Source organism: Charadrius vociferus, unplaced genomic scaffold, assembly GCF_000708025.1.
Source record: "Charadrius vociferus isolate BGI_N301 unplaced genomic scaffold, ASM70802v2 scaffold161, whole genome shotgun sequence".
Lineage (NCBI taxonomy): Eukaryota > Metazoa > Chordata > Aves > Charadriiformes > Charadriidae > Charadrius > Charadrius vociferus.
In genome coordinates, this window is record NW_009646928.1 from 3,450,969 (window position 1) to 3,468,609 (window position 17,641).

Sequence of the window (17,641 nt, forward strand, 5' to 3'; positions counted from 1 at the left end):
CTTGCTCCTTGGGTTTTTTAGAAGAATTCATGTCCACATATTTAAAAAAAAAAAAAAGAAAAAGATCATAACATTTTAGATATCTAGGAAACTTTAAACAGCAGAGCTGAAAAAGAATTTAAAAAATTTGCCCAGAAACAACTAGAGTTTTAGAGGAATAGGTAGCTGAAGAGACTGCAAAGTTAGCAAAGCTGTGCAGAAAATACCTGTTTTTGTTAATGGGCTAGAGAACAGCTGCTGAAGAAGTTTGTTCTCTGAAGTTCGCAAAACCATTATGTATTACAAAATATCTCTGTGCCCTTCTCAAGGAATGCACTGGCATCGTATAATACCTAGCATGAGAAACAGAATCAGATACGTTGCCAGAAAGGGTTACCCCAAAACTACTGTGTTCTTTAAAATGTGAACGGTCAAGATGACCAGGTAGACAAGTTAGTTTGGTTCTGACAAGCCAATGAATTATCTGCAAAGGACTTAAAAGTGTACAGCTACAGCAGTGTCTTAAGAATGTGAACTGGTTACAAACACCACCTATATTCATAGCATGTCACTGCACATCAAATTTGGTTAAATGGCTTAAATCATTAAGGGTTAAATGGCTTAAATCATGTTGCATTATGCTTTGTCATGTCAAACTATGGTATGCATGAAGCAATATAACAGAGATAAACTTTAATGAGGTAAGTTGACAGTTTACGTGCAAAATAAGAAATGGTTCTCAGGTGGTCATAGATGATTTGGTGTCTGCACCAAACTTGTGATCTATAACTAGACCTGTTGGAAGAACAGAAGTAAGTTGCACGTCTAGGTACATTAAAATAGGCTTCTTGCTGCTTCGAAAATGATAGTAGGAAAACAAAACATTCATCTATTTCAATTATCTTAACTGTTTTTCTTATAAATTAATGCCTGGCTACTTGGATTCATGTAAGAATCAGTTGGTTTTGCTTAACTTTTTTTTTTTTTAATTCCAGTAATTTTTAGACCTGTTTTATTATCACTAGCAATATTCCTCTCTAGCCTAATTCCACTGGAGTCCATTAGTTTACACACAAACTGAATGTTCTCCCGCAATAGAGAACTAGCCAGTTTTATAACTTGGCCATTTGGGTACAAAGAATTTACTAAACCTGTGTGAAATATACAGTTATTCTTAACAAGCCAGAAAGCTGGACCAAGTTTACTAGAACATATCTTAAAATTTTGAAGTCTGATAATAAGCCAGAGATGAGACTTCATTGATAACTACATAAAACACGGCTATTTCATTTTGATTTGTTTAAAAACAAAGATTTGGACCTGAAATCACAAGCAAAGGTCATGTTATGTGAAACAACTGGACCGTTATTCCGCATATAAAACAATACATGGACTGCTGAGAACAAAAGTTAGGTGCTGCAGAGTACAAGAAAACATCTGTGCTAGCTAGCTCCAGTCTTTCCAATGCTATCTATAGGTTTTTAACTTCTGTTACAGATGCTGTTTTACATTGCATTTTATCCATATACTTATACATACTCACACATAACTACTGTGGCATTAACATGATGTTAACAATCGCCTACCCTGTTTGGGCTCAAGAGAGTGGCTCCTTTGAAATGCCTGTAGTAAAGGTGTTTCTGGTGCCAGATTTCTTTCAGAATAAAAGGTGGTTATTGTCTACGCAATCTGTGAAAGAGCCCTAGGGATAGGTTCTAAAATGGACTGATACACGAGAAAATTTTATTGTAGGTTCTACGTTTCCATAAACTTTATCATTTTGTCTCTTAAAATGAGAAAAAAATCATAAAGCAGGAACTTTGGATAAAACAAATAATGATCATACCACTGTTATTTGAACTAAACAAAAATCACATGACCTTACCTTTCCAGCATAGTGCTGAATACCAAATGACAGTTCTACTCCTTTTGGTCTCCAAAAGTATTTGCATCGTAAGTTATCTTCAAATTTATCTACGCATTGAGAAGAGACATTGATATAAATGGCTTGGAGTGACTAAAATCTTCATCTTAATTGGGACAGTTTGCTGCTGAAGAAGCCAGAACTACTATACACACATATATTATCACATTGCTCAGAAATAGCTGTGTGCCAGCTTCTCTGTGCTTTCTTCCAAGGTACCATTTCTGAATGGAACAGCTCATTCTAAACTAGCCCAGTAAGACTGTCTTTCAAATCCCACTGTTCGTGGACAGTTTTGTGCATGGAAAATTATCAAGTAAGAGGGTGTCACAACTTCTCATGTTTTGCTATGAATTTGCTTATGTGCATATATAGGGTTTGGAGTAGGTTTATTTCAACTATGTACATTCAAAGCTGTGCATATATATTGCTCTCTTAAATACCTATTATTTGTATTTTCTCTGTCTTCCTTTCCCCGCTTACTTAGCTTTGTGCATCGTGTTTTAAGTATATGTTCATGTCTTCAGGTTGGGATCATCTCTCATTTACCTTTGGACTTCCACAGAAAAAGAGGCTTCTATCTAAAACCTCTTCAAAAGAGGCTTTCTGTTTCCTGTGAGTACCTCTAAAAAGCTGACAGAAAAAGAATCACCACTTTCTAAGAAAAATGTCTTTTATGCCCTCTGATATTTTGTATGCTCTTTAATATTTTGTAATTAAATTAGGCTGATACTGTAGAACTTGCTATTATATTTCTTTATCTGAACAAGCAACTAGAGACCTGAGGCCGGAATCAATTGATAGAATTCTCTGTCATGTTGTGTAGGTCAGAAAATATTATTAAAATGTTTTTTTCTAATGTTATAATCCATTAGCATTTTGTGTTAGGTTTTATTTTCTATTAATATTTAATCAAGCTTGTATTTAAAGCAAAATTGGAATTTCGGGGAGGTGGTGGGGGGTAGTGACGGAATTAATGATTGGCACATCTGGAGAGGGCAAAATATCCCACTTTGCTGTCTTCTTGATCTGTGTACAGATCAGCAGTAAGACTGATCGGCGCTGGACCCAGGAATGTGCCTCTGTGAAATTTTAAGTTAAATATTCAGTATTAACTGATTTATAGGACCCACAGGAAGGCACACAGCTTTAGTGCACAAATGAGGACTGGAAGAAACCATAGCATTCATTCTATCTGTGACCTGAATTCGAGTTTCAACTCAGCCTAGCAGAAGTGAAAAATCTTGTATTTATCGTGCAATTTAACAGGCAGCTGTTATTTTTCTCTGACTAACAGTTTGAGTGTCTGTTGCACATTCCATTGAAGGAACTGGAACTCTGTTTCATACTGCAGGGGAAAATGTAACTCTAGCAAATAAAAGCAAGACAACAGTTTTAAACATGGCATGCACCGCATGCTTTCAAGTTGGCACCAAAATTTGTTAAAATATATGTAAAAGATGCATGAAGGAAGGGAAATATTCAGCCAGACGGCACACCAGAAATAACACACACTTTCTATTTATGATGAGATAATCTGGAGCGAAGCAGTATTTTCTAATTGGATAAACATGGGGCTAGGAGCCTGGGAGATCTAAATTTTACTCTCAACACTAATGTTGCTCACAGGGTGGTCCTAGACACCAGATTCTACAATGTCTCAGCCTTCCCTTCAGTAAATGGGGATAAATGTTGCTTGATGTACCTCACATACAGGGACAGGACACAAGTTATTTCCTTGTAACACTGGAAAGACAGCAAGCCCTTGACGCCTGATATATAAGATAACTTTTGCAATATAAAAAGAAGATAAAACAGGTAAGCAGAGAAAGATGATGAAGCACAATGACAAATATACTTAAAATATCAAATGAAAAGGCAAGGCCTCAGCAGGACAACTAAAGGCACGTAAAACTTGAGTAAAGATGTCATTCCACCCTCTCAAAATATATTTGTTATTTCCCAGAATTTTTGTTTGCACGTACCAACTAAAGTAAGGTCCGTTGCCTGAGGAAATCGACTTTCTTCATCTAGTAGAGACAGGAGACCCATGGGTTTCTGGAGGAACATATCTAGAAGTGGACGGTTATCCTCATACTCCACCGTAGTAGCATCAATTCCTTCACTCTGATATTCCATCTACAAAGTCACCAGCACAGTTTTAATAATGAACCAGTAAAAGCAGCAGCATCATTAGGACATTTATGATTCACAGCAATACTCTATAGGCCTCAACAACATTATTTAAAAAACTTCAACTGAAAGATGTCATTATCTTGCATTTAAATCACATATCCATTTTATAATTTATAATGTACTCCTGAATAGGATCTATGGTTCAGGACGGCTGATTCAACTAGACCTCGGAGTTGAATTTACCTGCTCCAGCGCAAAGATATGTTGATTGAAATAAAACTGGATCTGTTCATTAGCAATATTTATGCACAGCTGTTCAAAGGAATTTCTTGCGAAGTTCTCAAATCCGAATATGTCTAGTATCCCAACATTCATCCCACTTTCAGCATTGCTGCATGTGAAAATACAAACAAAATTCATCATGGGCAACATCAAGTTAAAATAAAAATAAACATGGTAACCAAGATTGCATAATCAATTCAATCTGCTGCAAAAAGGAGAAAAAGTGTGTTTAAACGTCACACAACTTGTGCATTTGTTCAACACCGTTAATACTTCTGTTTTCCATTTGCTTGCTGCAGATTTCCATGAAGAAGGCAGGAGAATCATAGGTACATAGTAACAGACACTTGGCAGCCATATTAAAACAAGTGGTTTCAATAGGCAGATCCCAAATAAAATCTATTGTCCCAGGTAGACAAAAGGCGTCAAGCTTTAATAGTATGTTTTGGCTATACTCAGTCAGAAGGGCAATTACAAAGTCAGCTGCTGCTACAAGCTGGACTGTTAAAAGCCCATGTGCTAACTCAAGTATACTCCTACCGGAGTTACCACTAGAACTGCAAGTATGGCTGAGGACATGTGTATATGATATAGTGAAGTGCCAAGTAGAGATCTCAGATCAGAGGCATTTTCACATCCCCCAAGTGGTTCTCTTGTTTCTAAAAATCTCTAGAGCTGCTTGAAAAGGCCAAAGCAGCCAGATCAGTACCTGGCAATGAAATCATACGGATGCACAATATGAACATTTCTGTAATTATGAAAAATAAAAAATCATCACTTACATCTAAAGCAATAGCACAATAATAATCCGAGATCTGTATTTATTACTAGCTCACAAAAGCAGAAGGACTGTAAGGACTGTGAATCCATACTAAAGTTTTTCAGCGTACTCCAATTATTTACCAGCCTTTGGTATGATTTTAATGTTCACTACATAGGAAGCGTATTTTTAAAGAACTGTACAGCATTTTAACCACCCAATTTCCAGTGACTTCAGTAGCTAAATTCCACTCAGCTCTTTGAAAATGTTGGGGTTAATGTCCTGGAATCAGAATTCAGTATCAGAGCATGAAAGTCATTTTGAAGCCTTAGCCAAAATAAACACAGCACCCTTTCCGCAAAATCAAAAATATACAAATGGATGAACCCATCAAAGACATATGCACAGTAAATACACATGATTCATTGATGTGTAACTTGCCATATATTTTTATCTGGCTGAAGCAACGTATTAATACGATTTACGATCCAGCTAAAAAGCCGGCCATAAAGTGCTTTAGACATGGCATCTCGCACATCAGTTGCTTTGTCCACGGTGTTTGTTCGGATAATAGTCTCCCCTCGTGTCACAACACAGTGGGAGGTTAGGGCCTCTTGAAGTTCTTCTGACCCAATACTTAGGAGTGCAGCAGCTAAAAGACAGTGGAAAAAAGATACATGACTGTGATTATGCAGTAGAAATCACCAGCATTGTGCAACTGTCACCATGACTCAGAGATTCTTACAAATACAGTCAAGTTGCATTTACAGAACTGGCAATGTTAAAATGTATTTACCGTTATCTAAGGCTTCTGGGTTGGGAACCTCACTTTTATCTATTTGGTGTTGTGAAGAAATGGCAGCAAACTCAATATTTCCAGTATTTAAGATTCCAGTCAGAATTCTGTACACTGAGTACACTTCCTGTAAAAGATGACAAGAAGCACTTTTAAGGAATCCAATGAGATATACAGATCATATGTAGGCTAGTAAAGAAAAAGCTGCGCACTGGGATGGCTATTAAAGCTTGTAGCTTGCTCCAAGACCAAGTTCTACAAATTCAAGTAAGCTCCCATTGATACAGAAAACAGTGTGATACAGAATTATGAATAGACTTGCCTGAGTACCAACTGACACCTCAGGCTGGTCTTGGCTTCCGAGTGTGAGGTTATGCTTTCACGGTTCATTTCTGTCATAAGAGAGGTTCTGTGGCACAGGTGCATATCCACAAAACCAAACGGCAGCCTGTGCACAGGCAGCACTGGAGATGGTTTTTATAAAGAAAGTCAACAATGGTTTAGCAACTGGATCTCTTACCTCATCAGTGAATCCTATAATTCTAAAGCAATGCTGAATCGCTTCAAATTGTCTTCCATAGGAATCTTTAGTAACAATATCATGCATTACTCTTCCAGTTTCATTATCAATATATCTAAATAGAGCGGGAGAAAGAAAGCACCATACTAGCAGATATGCCAGTACAACCTCCAGTGACTTCAATGCAAGTACCTCAGTAACTGGAAAGAACATTTATTTCAGTATCTTCCAATTGAGCATTTTGGAGCCTTTTATCAGCACTTCGATGCTAATTCATAAAAAGTTTTTGTTTCTGTTGCACTAACTTTTGCTTATTCTTTGTTAATATCTATTATAGTGTTACCAACATTTCACACACATCCCCTCACCCAATACAGATCAGATGCACCCAAAGTACAAATATCAATTAAAAAACACAACTCCAAAGCATATTCTGGGTTCTTACTGAAGCATTACAGTATGAAATCATAAGGTGATTGTCCTGATTTGAAAGTATGGCAGAATATCTAAATAATAAGTTTGATTCTACCTCCTCCTCTTTAAATAGTTCAAGTTCTCAAACAAATACAAATAATGTATTGCCTTATTGTCCATCCTCTTCTTTCCTTGGGAGGATTAAAAAAGATCCTTAAGGGATGAAGAAGGATTAAGAGAGATTTTTAAGGCATCATACCGAAAGCAAGAGCTGATCAATAGGTAATTACAAGGAGCAGTTAAAACAAGTGAGTGATAGTTACCTAGGAGGCTTTTTATCAGGAAGTCTATATTCAGAAAGTTTCTTCTGATGATAAAGGCCAGCATAGATATAATAAAATATATGGAAATTTTTCTCTCCCCTGGAAAAAAAAAAGTATCCTTTTAAAGCATACGTGTTTATTCTTGCGGCATCTTGTACAATGTAAAAGTAGAAGTTCTTATCATGAGCTCACTGAAGCAGGAAGCAAATCTCCCATTTGTTTTAATGGTGTAGAATCAGCAACTGTGAAACACAGAAAACCCAGCCAACCACAATATTTCTCCAAAGAATGGAGCAGCTCTGGCTTCAACTCAAAAAGAACCTAACTGGTTATTCTTGTCATCACAGCACCGTACAAAGGACCACTGCTTTGGCAGAAGACACAAAAGCATTTAAAATAAAGAAATTTGGAGAATTAAACAAAATCCAAACGTTATCCAAATGTGAAAGGACAGACAATTAATATACCTACACAGCCTGTTTTATGACCCTTGATTTTTCAAGTAGATATTCAGAAATCTTTGCCCCCATTACTGCTCCTGTGGGTGTAAACATCATTTCCAGGTATTTTCCAAAGCGACTTGAGTTGTCATTGATGGCAGTGCAGGCGTTACCAAACGCTTCAACCAGAGGATTCACCTGAAGAATTTTCTCTCGCAAAGCACGGTTATTGGCCTTGACAGAACAGACACAGATCAGAAGGATCACTAAAAGAATATATTGCTTACCCACAATCCAGTTCTTGCTTCAGAAGCATAGCATCCATTTCTCATGCTTGTATGGATGCAGATACCGCATTAACCTTTCCACTTAGACAACAGTAGGGCCAATAAATTGATGAGGAAGTTTCCCACAGGTGGGAAAAATCACATACTTCCTTCTCTGAAATTCTTCTGCCTCTGAGGTGTCATATAATTAGAGTACCAAAACCATCAAAAACTACACACATCTACTTAAGGTTAATCTTACACAATACGTTTTCCCATCATTTTGCACTAATAGCAGTACTCATAACATTTAAATGTATAAGAGCTTCTAAGATCAGAGCCACAGCAAGATCTGTCATTCTTTATTGTATAAACAAACAATGGTATATGTGATAAACATTACATGCACTGAACACTTGGGATCTGATACCTTCTCTTTAAAAAAATATTGAATGGCTTGGTGTGGGTCATACTCTGGTATCTGAATTCAATACTCACATGCATGATTACCCCATCCTTAGCTCAAGTGGGACAATTCACATGAACAGCTTTAAGTATTAAAAATTAAATAAAGTGGAAATTGGGGGTGGGGTTGGGAGGATTTGTTCAAAGTTTTACATGATTGGTTAAGAAATACCTTTCCCAAGAAGGTCAAATGTTGGACAATCAGATGGGCGCTTTCTGTCTTTCCAGCACCACTTTCCCCACTGATGATAATACACTGAACACACAAGACAAAACAGTTAAGTGCACAGCTCACCACATGGTCGATTTCAGCTCCTATCTGAATGCTCTATCTGTGCTCCTATCCGTTACTTAATATTTAGTACCAAGCTTATGAAATATTTTAAGGGTCAATTCCCTTCTGAAAGGTAAGATCAGCAAAGGCTCAGTGTAATAATTTATTCCCTAGGTTACTAAAATGTGTCTCGCAATGCCCAATAGCTACATGTACGTGTGTGAGGCAGTGACTGACACATAAACAAGTGACCACGTCTACAGGCTAACACACACCATGCACATATACGGCTTGTTTCAAATGCTTAACGCTCAGAAAACTGCCACAGCTCAGCTGATGTAACATAATTCAACAGTGCATTGAGCTTACTGCATTGCCTTCATATAAATGAATGCTGAAACACAGGGTACAGCTGTATTTAATTCACTGACCAAAAGTCTGCTCCCGGCTTTAAAAATAATCTTAAATAGTTGCCACTGTGCAGAGAGACTATTCTGTCAGTGACACTGATATTCAGGCTAGAACAGCAAACTAGCATCTGAACATCTCAGAAGAATATGCATCTGTTCATTGGATGATTGTGGTAGAACATATCCATTCTTCCTGAGTGAGCAGTCCTTAACACATGGTATTTTATAGGCTCTCCAAATGGCTTCCAGACTCAGGGATTAGCTAGAATGGTCTAAATCACTGGGTATCCTCCTCTCTGCTGTTATGCTTCATGGATGAGATGGAAGTAGAAGGCCAGTACATCCCGAAGGCCAGTTCACACCTGAACACTGAAGCGTTAACACTTCAGGTCATAGCAAGTAAGAATTCTAACAGCATTTATTATTTCTTCATTTTTCATGCGTTCTACAGATCTCCAATACAAGTATTAGTCTACTTAAGGGACAGTATCAACTGATATATAATTAAAATGTTAACACTAAGCAGTTCCATAGATTCGTGTGTTACAACCCAGTGATGGATTTACGGGGTTAGGATACCTAACTTAATTGTCTTTGTGTGACTAGAAGTCTTGTACAACAATTTATACAGTTAAAGCCTGTAAGTTCTTGTAGAACTCATAAAACTCTTGTAGAATTGGCCAGAACATGACTTCAGCTTCAGGATAAATGTTAGAGCTGGAGTCAATTTTCAGGCTTCACAGGAAAATACAAGGGAAAGCTCAAGGGATAAAATAAACAGAATCAATACAGTTTTGATCTGGCTACAGTGCTTATCTAATGTACCTTTACCTGAAGAATCAACATAACATTTGCCAGGTAATGGGGATAAACATGCTCTTGTAATCCTTTGCAAATCAAAAATAGGAAACTGATTTAGATCTAAATGCAAATTACTTCCTAAACGGGTATGAAACATATAATATTATAGATGTACAAAGTTAGCCTGATGGGCTGATGTCAAAACTAACTTTTTTTCCCCAGATAACAAGTTCTCACATAACTTATTCTACATGAGTACTTGTTTTGTTTAAAACCTCCAAGAAAGAGCATATAAGCAATTATAGAAGTACTAGCCATCTCTCAGGCCAGTGTACTTCACATACTCAGTAGAACTCCTTTTCATCTTCAATGTCCCTTTTGTCTTTTTAGCTTGGCATTTTCTCATTGCAGGTTTTTTATTATTTTATTCTGCTTTAGTGATTTTAAAAAAGCATTTTCTATGAATTATTGTGTTACGTGCAGGGTAAAATCAGGAGGATTTGATAACTAAAAATAATATTAATGAACCTAACAGCACGTTGAATTAGAAAGAGTAGAAAGTTACAACCTTAAGAACATAATAAAAAGAAATCTAGCTTCTAGAGCATGATCTTTCATTCTCATTAAAATCATTGCTATATAATTGGATTTGTGTCCTTATTACATTTATATTAGACCTATCCTTAACATATTTTACTAAAAAAATTAGTTAATGGTTCCTATATCTTGTGACTTGTAGTTAAAGGAATTGATTATCCATTCCTTGATAGCGTCTTTATGCTATGGAAAAGTGGTTCAAACTCTGTTAATCTGCTGTGGCATTGAGACCCTCCTGGTTTTTACAGGTGTAAATTATTACAATATCTAGTGCAAGATAGGTTAGAATCAGAGTGCACAGGCAACACTCTGCAGCTGGTGTAAACTGCCAGAACTTCATGGTGGTCCAGTAAACTAGATTTGTCAGGTAACCCTGTCCTCTTATTTGACCTTTTAGTCTCTTTTATGCCACTGTGTCCTCTTCCAATTCCCAAATCTCACTGGATTTCTACTCCAATTTTCCTGATGTAGGAATAAAATGTTTAAAGAAAAATTTCCCAAAGTATAACATAACAGAACACTAGCCATAGCCATGTAGCACAGTGGCAGTATGATTAATATGAAATTTAAAGCAAAATGAATAGATTCTTACCTGATCTTTGCTGAATGTAACCATACTTTGGTAGGCAGCATCCGCAGAAGCAAATATGTGAGGGGGATTTGATGAACGCTTCATACCATGGTAAAGCTTGGAGAACTAAATTTTAAAAAGAACACACAGTAGTCAAAATACACAACTGAGCTACATAATTAAGAACTGAAAAGAGGATAGTCACTGTCTTCTGCCTGTTCAACAGAAGGTAGTTGCCTGTTTTACTGCAGAATTTCCACTGAATCACCTGGAAGAAGAGTGGGAATTCTTGGCACTGCCCAACTTCTAGAATACAATTTACAACACCTAAAATGCACTACGATGTTTCCCGCACAAGACAGTGAAGAGAACTGCATCACAACAAACAAACTTTTAAACACAAGCATTCAACCAAGGAAATACCCAACTTACACATAAGAAATTTCAAAGATAACAGTGAATCTGAAATCTGGCCCCGCAACCCCGATTTAGGCACCCATGGAGACTAAGATTTATGGCTTCACCTCCCTTCATATTTGTAAGGAATTAAGCTGCCTCTATCTTTACAGCATTTGATTCACTTGTTTCTTTTAAGAAGCAGCTGATAGCGCAGGACATGTAATAACCCAATAGTCAGTGCAATTCTTCAGGAAGCAACAGCCTCACCACGAGGAGGTTCAGAGAACCATCTTCTATTTCCCAGAAGAAAGCCCTAAATGCTAGGCAAGAGGCACAGCTGTGGCTGGGGTAATCTTCATCCCTCCTGTGGAATTTGTGCCACCAAGCAGAAAGGAACGAAATCAAATGAGATGGAATTAAAAATAAATAAATAAATAAAATCGTAGCCACACTTTTCTGGAAGAAGAAAAGGCTGGGGTTTAGTCTGTGGTCCTAGCTTCCAAAATCACTTAAGCATTTTAGCCAGTGGTATTAATATAAAATGTAAAGTGAGTACTGTCCACAGCTTGGAATCTCTCTTACCTGGGGAGAATAAATGCTGAGATTCTGGAAGGGGTTTAAGGCTATTAAAATGTCTCCAACATAAGTATAAATTTGTAAGTCAGCATAGCGTTTCTGCAGCTGATGGATAATTGTATCCTGAGAAGATTACAAAAAGTTTGATAGTTAAACAGCATTTTCCCAGTTAGGAAGGCTTCTGTAAATATACTGAGAATACTGATTAAAAAATACTTATTATAAATGTTACTAATTATTTTTCAAATGCCAACACCACAAAATCAAATACTTCCAAAACTCTTGCAAATGCCATAAAACTAAGTTAAATAGCAACTCTTATTTCCAGATTAGTACGTATTTTGTTATACCAGCCTGAGAAGCAAACCTTCTGAAAACAAAATGTCCATGCACATTATTGCTGCACTTCATAGTACACTTCCATTTAGTTTTTTATTTGACCATGAAACAAGGATAATAATTTTTCAAGGATTAAATTTTAAGCCGTAGTAAGAGATTGTTTTGAACAGGACACTAGCACAATTTAGTATTGTCTTTTTCTTGCTGGTATGCAATATAAGGATCATCAAAACAAAAATTTACAGATACTCTGCATATGGGTGATATAGTGGAATATGCAACTGATATTGTTTTATCACTTTTTATCCAGAAGCTGTAGATACCATATAACTCTATATAAATTCATCAATTTTATGAAAAATCACCTAAATCTAGATCTTCATGACTAAACTTCACATTTCAGGAAACTCACAAAATAATTTAAACTAGCATTACTCATAATTAAATTCTTCCACATAAGGATTCACTGCTACTGCTTTTATGTCACTATATAGAATATTAATGAAGAGATGATAGCAGATCAGTCACGTGACAATTCCTTTGCCATGGTGAGACAAAAGCTTGCAAGAAGGAACTCTTCTCATTCTGTTAAAAGAAGCCTAAAAAGCAGAAACAAGCAAAATGTGAGGCACAATTGTCAGAAATCGCTACTTGGACAGTACAGTACCTCATCTAGAACTTCTAGATTTACCAGATCGTCATCTAGAGAGTACTTGTCAGCTCCATCCACATGGTAAGGTCTTCTAGTATGTATTCGTTCATGCCTGGAAGTTTGTTAGTAAAGCACCAGTGTTATAAAACTGTATTAAAGACAGCAAACATTAAGATGCAATGGGAAGTCATGAGTGAGTGGTTTTGCCATGCAGAAAACACAGACAGCCTCTTCAAAATACATATTTTTGCTTGAAATACCATTTTAGAAATGCAATAGGTCAGCTTGCTGTCCCGTGTAATATCTGTTTTCTCTTTCACAATGTATAAGCCTATCTATTTATCAATGCTCAGAGATGAAGATTTATCTGAAGGCTTACTACTCCCCACTCACACAGTAAAGCACAAAAAAATTTCACTGTTTTCCCTTCCCTTCTTGCTCTAAGTTAATAAACTACCACTCCGTTTAATTAAATCTTCCCCCCACAGAGCCAGCCTATAGTATTGTCATCTGACAAAGTTACAAGAAGCAGTAAGTAGTATAAAATCTTTCTGTTACCTTGGTGCATGCCAATGCGCCTCCTCAGATGACCCTAGGTCTGGCCCAAAACAACATTTTTGAACCACAGCTGCCATCAGACTCTAAATTGTGTGGATGTTCAGTCAGCTTGTCCTCAGAGATTTAAGCCACACAATAAGCAGCAGAGACAAACTGTCACCTAACCCCTTTATAATCAGATTATACTGAAGGAATCTTTGAAAATGCTGTGTATATGTTTTTAAACAACACATCTTGTTGAAACGGGGACAAATCAAGAGGCTGTAACATGTCGTCCACAGAGGGGGTGAAATATGAACGCTGTAAGCACAACCAGGCTTTTCTTTACAACAAACATAATCAAAGCACAGTAGGAGGACACCCACCGAGATACAGTCTGCATCCTGCTGAGTAACATTTAGCATTGATCCTCAATGACAGTCCCTGACAGATTGTTTCTGCATTGGTTGCCATGTAGAAAGTAGGAATCACATGATCACACATCCCGAAACAACGCTAAATATTACATCAAGCACTAACAGAATGGTACTGTGACTTGGCAGGAAACACTCTTCACCTATAATGTTGAAGGTGAATATGGAGATGTAGTAGGTCTTTTTTTCTTTAACCACATCTTCATATACTCATGGAATCCTGTTTCAAAAAAGAGCATTGAGGCTTTTGCTTTTTTCCCCTTTATGTACACTTCTACCTTTGAACCTAGTCAGCTTTCATTCACTAAAGAGAATGCTTTCATATCTGAGAGCTATTATATCATCAGCAGAATTATTGTATGGAAAACATCTAACAAAGAGAAAGGAGGAGAAAAGCATTAGCTATGAGTACAGCTTCACAGATAACTGCAAATCACTTTTAAAGATCCTAATTTTTTTATGTCTATTTTTATTCATTTTCCTTATTTACTTTTGGCTACTCTACGAGTTCTGGAAAACTATTCTGAAATGGCTTATTTGAATTGTAACTAAATACAAACTGTGCAAGCTGTTTTGCCAGGTAGGAAATAAAATCACAGGAATGTAGCAGGTTTTGCTGACGGTCCCTCACTTACATTTCACATCCTACATTCCCAGGGATGGTAGTTTGCTTGATGTTGTACATATGAAGAAATGAAAGAAGGAGAACACAAGTAAGAAACTATGAAAGAAAAATTGTTACAGTGGGTATTATTTCCAGGGGGCAGCATGAAGATCGTGTGAAATTGTCCAAAGTTCCACTCAATTAAGTTTTCTGTTTTCAGATCTTTGATTAGGTGGTGGGTTGTGGGTTCTTTTTGGCTATTTTTTTAAAGCAGTCATTATATTTGAGAACATTACACTTTGCTGACAAGCCAGGTCCTCAAAGGAGAAGGAATGCATGTAAGTGGGCTAACGTACTACTGTTGTTTCTAATTGTTGTTTCTGCTTCAAACCAGAATTCAACCTCTTACATCACTGCAGAGAAAAATGCTGCTGTAAATTATGTAAATAATTTTGAGGTAGGAGCCCCCCTCAGTCTACAAATGAAGCAAATATTTTAACTTTACTTCATGGAGACGTAACTAATAAAGCGATGGCTAGACATTATAGCTAACATAACTCATCTGTGAAGCTCTTTCTTCCTGGAGCCAAACATCATAGCCACAGTATTAAATTGCAACAAGCTGCAAGTACGGATGTATCTACCAGAGGTGCAGGGAGGAGGGGGAAGGAGAGCACACTCAAACCTAAGCATCTCTAATTGCAGTATGGCTTTGTAAACTAATCTGTTATCTGATTGTGTATTAAACTCCTGCTGTTTGTTCTCCTTAACTGATAAACAAATATTTTATTTTTTTTTTTTAATTGGAAAGGGCTTTTTCTTTTAACACTATGTAAATAAATAACTCCGGAAACTGGTCTTTGTCAAATATAAGTAAAATGGATATACCTTTGTGCATGTATTTTCTTGTGCTTAACTCATTTTCCTAAGTACATGATTAGGAAGAGGATATTAGGAGCATAACATCACATTAGCTTCAAATCTCCTGCTGGCCTCATCAGTTTTCTACTGACCCTATGTCCTGCAGATACATTGACAGAGAGGGAAGCATACAGACAGTAACCTTTAATTATTTCCACGATTATATATCAGAAATACAATCTGCTTTTAAAATATTAAAAAAAAATAATCTTAAAAAGCAGAAGGAAACACTCTAAATTGGGGAAATAACTGTTGGTATATTTTTTTTGCCTAAAAATTAGAATTATCAGCCATTTTTTTCAATTACCCTTCCTTTCTGATAAAACGTACAAATTCTAAGCAAAAGGAAAATCAAAGTTGTTAGGTTATTTGCCTTAAGGTTCTGAATCATGCCCTGGAGGATATAGTCTCTTCACTGACAAAAGAAGGGGCATAAAGGGTCAGTCACTCAAGGTACCTAACGAGAGTACCTAACCTAGGTGAGAAGCATTTCTCCCTCAGGAGAACAATTTCATGAAGAGGGTGGAACGCATTCATTTATTCTACTTGTGGAGAAGAGATAGTTTGAAAGAAAATAACCTCTTTTCGTACTAGCCACCAGCCATAGTAATAGAAGTGCATTGTAAATAGCTATATGCTCATATGACCCCACTATCAACCTGATGATTGGGAAGGAAAAGCTAGATGGACCACACAGACTTCTAGGTTGAAAAGTCATCTTGCTGGCAGGTTCACCCTGAGGAAGAAAGCAGTATAGACCAAGAATTTTTATGTTCATAGGGAAGCTTCCTCTCTGATTTCTCTCTCCTCCACCCCTAACATTCTTTTATGAGTGCCTTTACATTGGCCTCTTGGTGCAGCTAAGCATTTACATTTACTGTTTTTTTTTTCTAGGACTCACATCAGAAAAACTGTTTCTATACTTGTTATTCCTCACATTATTGCCAATTTTAAAATGAATTGCACCCAAACTGAGATTTACATGAAAGATAATGCGATGAGAAAGAAAAAAGAGTGGAGAGTATGCTACTGCCTCACAGAGAACCACAGCCTATTTTCTGTGCATTGCAAAGAGTGAATTTTGCTCCTGTACATCAAGTTTCAGCCTGGAGTAATTTGCTGAAGCAAGGTCATAACAGAAACACTGGCACAGACTTAATTACAACAAAAATGCTACAGCTATAATGAAAATATGTGCAACCCCCAGTAAAAACACATACACTATAATCAGACCGAGGGGGACTACAGTAGCTTTGTGATTTAAAAAAAAAAAAGAAAATAAAGTTTTTAACTCAGTTGCCTAATATTCATATTAGATGAAGGGTAGAAGAATTGCATTAAATTACATTGCGTACAGCATCAGAGGACTATTTCTGGTTCTGTTTCTGTTATTATCTCTGAGTCCAAAGGAAATTACTGGCTGGATGCAATCAAGTTCCTTGCAGTTAATTGCTTTCAAAACTAAATGTGAGCTGGCAGAGAAGCTAGATATCTGGTTGTAAGAATTACTTCCTTGGATGGACTGCTGCTGTAATCCAGCTGGCTAATAAGAAGGGGGAAACTGCCAAGCTACCATAGTTTCATCCTAATATCTGACAAGGTAGCCTGAACATACCTGCCCTTCTCAAACTATTCAGTGTTTAGCTTTCTTTTTGCCTTTTTTCCTTTTTTGACCCAGCGTGACCCAAAACAGTAAACTCTGAACTCTTTACTGTCTACAGTAAACCTGTTTAAAACCTTATCCACACAAACGTTGAAGTTTTTTCATTCTTTTAAAATCTGAAACCAGAGGTTGGTAGAAGACCTTTTCTGGTTGATTCCTATGAAGAATCCTATTCACAGACAGGAACATAAGCTGCCCAGATGCAGGAAAACATCCAAGAGAAGAATGAACCACGTCTGGAGTTGGCCTCTTCAAAGCTGCTGATAACTGGGAAACTGCCACTTTGAACCATATAACCAAAACCATTCGATACTTGATCAACATTAACTCTCAAACATCAAGGCAATTATAGAATTTTCAGGCCAGGAGTTAATTAATCAGTCGAGGAAGTATAGAAGACCATGGTTTTGCTCAACATCAGCTACTGTAACTTTTGATAGATAAGGCTAACAAAATAAAGGTAAATGGCAACTGGTGATTATTAAATATTTTTGTTATCTTAAAATTATTATAGACTTATCTACTGCATTTCATATAGCTGCCCCATATTAACTCCCC

General features: G+C 36.8%; 1 protein-coding gene across 1 annotated transcript in view; it reads right to left on the reverse strand.

Annotated features, from left to right (window-relative positions):
- MYO3B (myosin IIIB) overlaps positions 1-17,641 on the reverse strand; it is a 181,285-nt gene that overhangs the window by 95,577 nt on the left and 68,067 nt on the right. Inside the window, 14 exon segments of the mRNA XM_009894642.1 lie at positions 207-297; positions 300-332; positions 1,865-1,953; positions 3,889-4,042; positions 4,283-4,430; positions 5,523-5,733; positions 5,878-6,004; positions 6,398-6,512; positions 7,135-7,233; positions 7,606-7,808; positions 8,478-8,561; positions 10,980-11,084; positions 11,940-12,056; positions 12,940-13,036. Coding sequence (XP_009892944.1) covers positions 207-297; positions 300-332; positions 1,865-1,953; positions 3,889-4,042; positions 4,283-4,430; positions 5,523-5,733; positions 5,878-6,004; positions 6,398-6,512; positions 7,135-7,233; positions 7,606-7,808; positions 8,478-8,561; positions 10,980-11,084; positions 11,940-12,056; positions 12,940-13,036 — 1,673 coding nt within the window.